This window comes from Rhinopithecus bieti, unplaced genomic scaffold (genome assembly GCF_001698545.2).
Source record: "Rhinopithecus bieti isolate Rb0 unplaced genomic scaffold, ASM169854v2 scaffold_55, whole genome shotgun sequence".
NCBI lineage: Eukaryota > Metazoa > Chordata > Mammalia > Primates > Cercopithecidae > Rhinopithecus > Rhinopithecus bieti.
In genome coordinates, this window is record NW_016803114.1 from 1,051,756 (window position 1) to 1,060,497 (window position 8,742).

Sequence of the window (8,742 nt, forward strand, 5' to 3'; positions counted from 1 at the left end):
AAAAAAAAAAAAAAAAAAAAAATAGAATAGCTTGTAAGTTTTTTTAATGTTTTTGCCCAATTATATTTGGGATTACTGGATCTACAGATAAACATACATGTAAATTTTGCTATTATAGGGCTAATTCCCCTCTATAAGAATTATGCCATTTTATACTCCTACCAGCCTCACACACAAATATTTAGATTTTCTTATTCTGATAAATATGAAAGGAGATATGGATATTTTAATTTGCATTTCTTTTACTTATATGGTTTTTTAATACATCATAAGCATTTTTTCAGGTTGCCAGTTGTCTTAATATTTAATAGTTGCTTATTCAGTAGATTTACCATAATAAGACAATTATGCTTATTGAGAATTTTAGTTGTTTTTACTTTCTGGCTCTTACGGTGCTATGATAACCATATATAGAAAGATGTTACTCTGCTTTATATTATTTTCTTGGTGAATTCTCAAAAATGAGATTATGAAGTTTATATATATGAATTTTTTAGTGACTTTTAAATATTTCTCATTTCATATTTGAAAGGCAATGTATAACATCTTGATCATAGTTTCATTAATGGTGGGTATCATTTTTGTGTGTAAAAGCTTTGTGTGTAAAAGAATATGTTAGTTTACATGACTCTAGTGATATTGTAGATTTTTAAATTTTTTTCTTTACTATTTTTATTTCATTTTATCACCAACTTCATTTAATCTGATATTATTAAATAATAATACCAACTCAGTTTGTATCCAGGAGAGTTCACAGAAAAGTGTCTCCATGTATTTAGGGTAGATTGGGTATAGTTCAAAGACCTGTCTTAAGAAAAAATGATGTATACAGAAAGACTAAAAGGAGACTTTGGGAAATAAGCAGTTGAAAAATCATCACAGCAAACATTTTTTCCAGTTTACTCTATGTGGCAATTTTATAGCCTTTTGCTTTGCCTTTTACAGGGGATTTTGGCACTCAAAAGAAGCTGCTTGGGCCATAAGTAACTTAACAATTAGTGGAAGGAAAGATCAAGTAAGTTAAGCTTTTTAAAATGTATTTCTCAAAACTGGTAAAATAAAAGTACAGGTAATTTTGATTTAGATTTGAGTAAGTTATAATTTAAAATAATAGCAACACTCTGGGAGGCCGAGGCCAGGAGTTTGTGACTGGCCTGGGCATCACAGTGAGACCACATCTCTATTAAAAAAATAAAATAATAGCAAGATAACAGGTACTAACTTTTTTATAACAGGTATATAACTTTCTTTTTCACATAGAAGTATCACCTTGACTTCCTTTAGTCATACTTCATAGAAGTGTCCTTTTTCCCAGTTTGTTGGCCTACAAGAATTTTTTAATCTGTGGTAAAATTGAGGCCCCTATAGTCAGGAATTTTTTGTTTTGTTTTGTTTTTAACAGTATTAGAAATGAACAGACTTCTTAAGTTAATATGGAAGAAAGAAACTGCATCACAGATTCTCCTAACAAATGAACAACAACAACAAAAAGTAAAAAGACAGCAACAATAACAAATTCAGCAGCAAACCAAACAAGGAATTAAAAACTCAACCAGATGGCTAGGGCTTAGGAACTAGGGTGAGGAATATAAGATGTATAGGAAAGGAGGCACCCATTCTCAGGTCGTGCAGGTGACAAAGCTTAACATTGTACCAACTGGCAAAGGAAAAGCAGTTTTAAAGAGGTGAGATCTGTTTCACAGAGTAGGTAAAAACAAATTTAGAGCTGAATAGCAGTAAATTGATAACTGTAACAAAAAAGCTGTGGACTGGTGGTTATCAGTGAATTCACATAAATACAGAGCAGAACAGAAATATTAATATAATGCATGGAAATTATAACTAATGAAATATTGAAATCATTGAAAATATTATGAAATCAATAGAATAGTGAACTGAGAAGTAGCCAGGCACATGAGAGCCACTGGATGCCGTCACATTGAACCGTTATAGTTTTTTGAAACTAGTATCCAGGCTGGATGCAGTGGCTCATGCATGTAATCCTAGCATTTTGTGAGGCCGAGGCAGGAGGATCTCTTGAGTTCTGGAGTTCAAGACCAGCCTGGGCAACATAGTGAGACCCCATCTCTGTATATTCAATCAATCAATCAATCAATCAATCAATCAATCTTGGGTAACATAGTGAGACCCCATCTCTATATATTAAATTAATTAATTTAATTAAATAAAAATAGCATACAGCCTCCCTTAACAGCCTCCTTAACTGATTTCATAATTTCTTACTCTTAAAGGGAAAAAGATCTTTGAGGGAAATATTTCTTATGGCAAAGAAATGTTTAATATGAAGTTGAGTGATGCCTTTATTTTAACTTTATGTTGTTTTTTTCTAAGTTCAGGAAAAAGGAAACTAAATTTTTTAAAAAAGGAGGTTAGATTAATAACGTAGACACACTTAACATGAGAGAGATGAGGTCATATTTCTATACTCAAAATTTCAAAATCAAAATTATTCCAGTGAGATAACATGGCACACAAAGTTTACCTATATTGCATTATTTTATGTTGTTTTTTTTCTTCAGGTGGCTTACCTTATCCAGCAAAATGTTATCCCACCTTTTTGCAACTTGCTGACTGTAAAAGATGCACAAGTTGTGCAAGTAGTACTCGATGGACTAAGTAATATATTAAAAATGGCTGAAGATGAGGCAGAAACCATAGGCAATCTTATAGAAGAATGTGGAGGTAAGTTTATTATAAGCTCTTATTCCACTTCTTAATGTTCTCTTTGTAACTACCTTTATTTACCGACTAATAGAGCACATCTATATTTTTCTTAGATATTCAAGTAACAGAATAAAGTCAATATTACATTCTATATGTACAGTCCTGCTCAGCCTCTTACATATGCTTAGGTAACTGAATTGCTGCCATATATTGAACAGGCACTGTGATAAGTTATTGGGAAGACAGTGGTAAACAAGACACAGTCCTTGACCTCAAGGCATGTAGTCTAGTCTTGATAAACATGAACTGATGTAATGTGCTAATTACCCTAATAGAAATGTACAACAAAATGGGATGCCTAATCCATTCTGGAAGAAGCAGGAAGTGCACCTGAGCTGGATTTTGAGAGATGAATAAGGATTAATAAAGTAAAAAGGGATGAAAGGTGTTCCAGGCAGAGATAACACCATGAGCAAAGTCTGAGGTGAGAAATAGCATTCAGCAAATTATAAGTAGTTCAGTGTTGCTGAATCACACAGTATGGGGTAGAAACCACCAAGAGACAAAGCTGGAGAAGTAACCAGCATCCTGTGAAGGCTTTTTTTTTTTGAGACAGAGTGTTGCTCTGTTGCCCAGGCTGGAGTGCGGTGGCACGATCTCGGCTTACTGCAACCTCTGCCTCCCAAGTTCAAACAATTCTGCCTCAGCCTCCTGAATAGCTGGTATTACAGGTGCCTGCCACCATGCCCAGCTAATTTTTTGCATTTTTGGTAGAGACGGGGTTTCACCATGTTGGTCAGGCTGCTCTTGAACTCCTGACCTCAGGTGATCCACTGGCCTTGGCCTCCCAGAGTGCTGAGATTACAGGCATGAGCCACTGCGCCTGGCCTCCTGTGAAGTCTTAAGCTTTATGGCACAGCAGATGCTTTATTCTTTAGGGCAGTAGTTTCCAAACATGGCCATGTACCAGAGCCTCCTGGAATGTAAACAATACTTATTAGCTTTCAAGTCTTAGAGTTAATATACAGACAGAACATAAAAGTTTCAAATGTGGCTGTGTAACACAATGTAAATGTTACCTATCTGGATAAGCATAAAAGTAAAGGTATTTCTGACAGAAGGTGAAAAGTTAATGAAAAGAGAGGTAACTGCAAAAGTAGGAGAACCCATAACTTCAGCTAAGTGGGAATGTTGAGAGGCTTCAAAATTAATGTAATAAGAAAAGATATACTTAAAGTTACTAAAGTGACTGATAGAACAACAACAATAAAAAAATCTGTGACTATCGAGTTAGGAACAAGAGATGGGGAATAGTGTTACAGAACTAATTAAGTAACAAAAAATAACAATAGGAATACTTATTTTTACTACTTGATTTTTTTTAACTTGTAAACATTTTAATTACTAAAATATCTTTATACATTCAAATAAAAATATGAGTTCTTGGACGTTGCCTTCCTCATTGGAGGTAAGACCCAGGAATCCCCAGTGGATTGTGCCACAGGAGGTGACAGGCCATTGGTGATTGATCTAGGGGATGGATATGTTCAGATGGAACATGGATAGCTGGGAAATGAAGCCTTTGGAATGACGACTTGAAATGAAATGAAGACAGGAGGCAGGAAGAGACCAGTTAAGAAAGTATTTATGGCTGGGCGCAGTGGCTCACACCTGTAATCCCAGCACTTTGGGAGGCCGAGGCAGGCAGATCACCTGAGGCCAGAAGCTCAAGAACAGCCTGGTCAGCATGATGAAACCTCGTGTCTACTAAAAATATAAAAAATTAGCCGGGCGTGGTGACACACCCCTGTAATCCTAGCTGCTCCGGAGGCTGAGGCACGAGAATCATTTGAACCCAGGAGGCAGAGGCTGCAGTGAGCCCCGAGACCGTGCCACTGTACTCCAGCCTGGGCAAAAAAAAAAAAAAAAAAAAAAAAAAAAAAAAAAAAAAAAGTAAGTATATAGTGGCCAAGCCACAATAAATGAAGGCAGTCATAATAATAGAGACAAAGGGGAGATGAGGAGATTTAAAGTCCAGTGAATGGACTTTCAAGTTTTTGAGGTTTGATTGTGGGATACTGAGGGAAAGGGGAACTGGGCTTTCTCTTAGATTTCAAGCTATTGTTGATTATCACCAAGTAAGAATACAACTGTAGGATGAACCGTTCAAATGAGGAAGGCAAATAACAAATTGTGTTTTGGACAGTTTGAGTTTTAGGTAGCTATGAAATTTCCTGGTAGAATTACACAAGCATTTTAATTTTATGCATGTGAAGCTCAGAAAATAAATGAAGCTATAAATTTGCAAGTCCTCAGCCTATATGTAGTAGCCAAATTTTTTAATGGGAAGATCACCACAATGAGTGTGTAGGTGAGAAATGAGGCTAAGATAACTTCCTCCATTTAAGAAATGGATAGAGGAAGAACACTCATGAAGGGGCAATTTCACTTTTCTCAAAGACTTTAAAATTATTTTTCCTCTAAAGTAAAACAGGATCCAATTTGCATATCAGCAAGTTAAGTATGTACTTTTTAGTGTTTCTGCCTATAATTCTCATTAATGTTTACAGGGAAAATTATATTTTCCCCTGAAATACTGTGTTAGATCTTCATCATTTTCCAGTAAACTTAACAGGTATCTTAAGCATCATATTTATTAATCACCAGTATTTTTAATTTTTTTTTCATACATGCTCAGTAGAAAAACTTGGCAGGTGCTGGAAAGTAGGAAGATTCTGCTTTTTACTTAAACAAATGGAATTTTACATGTTACTACTGGTTATAAAGATTGGTTATGTATTCTGATGAATAGGCAGATGTCTCATTACTTATACATTTACAAGCAGTTAGATACTCAGGTTGTTAATTTTAAGATAAATATACTATATCTTTGTGCATAAAAATTTGTTATGTTTAAGATTCACCTTTAAATTCCAAAAAATTGTAATTCAAAAAATTTGCAATTCAGAAATTGGGTTATGTGTTCCAAAGATTATTCTATCTTGTGACTGCTCTTTAAATATTACTGTTGTTTCACATTACACAATTTCTTGCAGGACTGGAGAAAATTGAACAACTTCAAAATCATGAAAATGAAGACATCTACAAATTGGCCTATGAGATCATTGATCAGTTCTTCTCTTCAGATGATGTATTTAATAATTTTGTAGTTTTCCTAGTTTTATATATAAACATAGATCTGGATGAAGTTATATATATAGTAAGCTAGGGGGATGTACATGTATGTATTTTTTTGGAATGAAATTAAAATAGATGTATGACAGTAATGTCACCGGCTTTGAAAACATAAATATTTCCATATTTTAAGATCCCTTCGGGGCATATTAGCTCTAATGGCAAGAAGATAAGGACTTTTTTGACCAAACTAGATGAGTCAGACTTTATTTTCACTTGGTGTCTTTATAGTTCTCATTTTTTAAAATTGTTAATAGCATACCATATTTATAAACAAAACAGTGATACTAGTATATCCTATAATAAGTTCTTTATGACAGTAGTTAATCCACACTTGAATGGATGGTCACTGTTACTTTTATTTCATGACCAAAAACAAATATGAAAATAAATAAATAAGATGGAAGTAAAAAGGTAAGGCACTGTATAATGTAAGGTATAGTATACAAAATATCTTACAGATTGTTAGTAATAGTAGTGGAAATTAAAGTATTAACTTATTTTTAGTATTTCCTCTTTGGAAAAGTAAATCTAAAATTAAACCAGTTGCTCCTTAGAAAATTTTACAGTGGTTCAATCCAGCCACCAGAGGATTTCTTGAATGATTTCTCAACTTTTCAAAGAATAAGTATTTTACTGCATGCCTTTCCATATTATCAAAAAGAATAAAATGTTATTAAACATGTTGTTAAGCATGTATAGTTTGGACATTAACTTGACAAGGACAATATTAGAAAAGAAAATTATAGACTATTTACTTATAGTTGTCTAAGCTTAGTCCTATTTAGAATATAAGGCCAGTTAAACCAGAAATAAAATTCAGAAAAGGTTTTGTTTTGTTTTAAGACGAGGCCCAGGCTGGAGTGCATTGGCGCAGTCACAGCCCACTGCAACCTCCGCCTCCCTGGCTCAGGTGATCCTCCCACCTCAGCCTCCCAAATAGCTGGGATTACAAGTTCATGCCACTATGCCCAGATAATTTTTTAAGTCTTTTGTAGAGACAAGATCTGTCTGTGTTGCCCTGGCTGATCTCGAACTCCTGGAGTCAAACAATCCTCCCATCTTGGCCTCCCAAAGTGCTGGGATTATAGGCATGAGCCACCACACCCAGCCTGGCATATTCTTTTAAGGGTAACTTTGATCGTGTGTCTTAAAGTTGGATTTTTGAAAACCATAATTTGCAATATGGTGACTAATTGTAATAGCCTTATAATTTCTAATACCTCAACATGTAGTTTTTGTTCTTGTCTTAGATTGTGAAAAGAATAATTCAGATGATATACATAGTTACATTCCGTACACTGCAGGTTTGTAATATTGTGGAATTTCAAAAAGGAACTTTTAGGTGTAAAGCATGTAGAATAATGTATATAATAAGAATAGCCATTATTAGCAGAACTATTATAGGTTGAGTATCCCTTATCTGAAATGCATGGGACCAGAACAGTTTTGGATTTTGGATTTTTTTGAATTTTAGAATATTTGAATTATTTCTACCACTTGAGCATATGAAATTCAAAATGTTCCAATGAGCATTTCCTTTGAACATCATATTGGTGCCCAGAAAGTTTCAGATTTTGGAGTATTTTATGTTTTGGACTTTCAGATTAGGGATACTCAATCTGTATTTTACTATTTTAAGCCCAAATTCCATTTGTCTCCAATTGCTATTGAAAGATACACCAAAGATTCACTTACTTTCCAAAAGTGGTTGCGTTAATTTTCTTTTTTAATGTCATTGTCTTTATGTACTTGCCCAGGGTTTTGTGTGTGTTTTTTTTTTTTTTTTTTTTGTTTTTTTTTTTTTAAAACGGAGTCTTACTCTGTCACTCAGGCTGGAGTACAGTGGCACAATCTTGGCTCACTGCAACCTCTGCCTCCCAGGTTCAAGCAATTCTTCTGCCTCAACCTCCCAAGAAGCTGGGATTATAGGCGCATGCCACCACGCCCAGCTAATTTTTGTATTTTTAGTAGAGATGGGGTTTCGCCACATTGTCCAGGCAGGTCTTGAACTCCTGACCTCAAGTGATCCACCCACTTCGGCCTCCCACAGTGCTGGGATTACAGGCGTGAGCCACCGTGCCCAGCCGTACTTGCCCAGGTTTAAGGGAAATCAAGTACCAAATTTTGCATCCTCTATTTGAGACTTAGGGCCATCATTACTGTTCCTTCATTCTTTTGGAAAATGCCCGTCTTACATATTCTTTTAAGTTTTCTCTCATTTTGGCATCCCTTGAGAAAAAGCCTTGAGTAGGCACAGTGGCTCACACCTGTAATCTCAACACTTTGGGAGGCCAAGGCAGGCAGATTGCTTGAGCTTAGGAGTTTGAGACCAGCCTGGGCAATATGGTGAAACTCCATCTCTACAAAAAATACAAAAATTAGCCAGACATGGTGGTGCACACCTGTAGTCCCAGCTACTTGGGAGGCTGAGGTGGGAGGATCACTTGAGCCCAAGAGTTTGAGGCTGCAATGAGCCATGTTTGTGCCACTGATCTCCAGCCTGGGTGACAGAGTAAGACCCCATTTCAAAAAAAAAAACCTTTTATAAAGTGTTTCAGTTTTCTAAAGGATGGTAAGACAGTGTTGGCATTCATCATCTCTCCAGACTTTTTTTTAAGGGTAAGGGAATTAGTACTGTAATACTATTTATATATTTTTTAAACTAATTATCACATTATTTTCCTTTTTTTCACCTAGATTGATGAAGACCCTAGCCTTGTTCCGGAGGCAATTCAAGGCGGAACATTTGGTTTCAATTCATCTGCCAATGTACCAACAGAAGGGTTCCAGTTTTAGAAAGATGTTGTGGAAGTTAGGTACAATGCAGCACTGAGATATATATATATATATATATATATA

The 8,742-nt window shown here is 35.2% G+C and overlaps 1 protein-coding gene across 1 annotated transcript in view; it reads left to right on the plus strand.

Moving 5' to 3' along the window:
- The window catches only part of KPNA4 (karyopherin subunit alpha 4), a 68,296-nt gene that overhangs the window by 52,680 nt on the left and 6,874 nt on the right, over positions 1 to 8,742 (plus strand). The window contains exons 15-18 of the mRNA XM_017850346.1: positions 946 to 1,015; positions 2,541 to 2,703; positions 5,742 to 5,836; positions 8,581 to 8,699. Of these exons, the coding sequence (XP_017705835.1) occupies positions 946 to 1,015; positions 2,541 to 2,703; positions 5,742 to 5,836; positions 8,581 to 8,679 (427 nt within the window). The 3' untranslated portion in view covers positions 8,680 to 8,699. The remainder of the gene's footprint in view (positions 1 to 945; positions 1,016 to 2,540; positions 2,704 to 5,741; positions 5,837 to 8,580; positions 8,700 to 8,742) is intronic.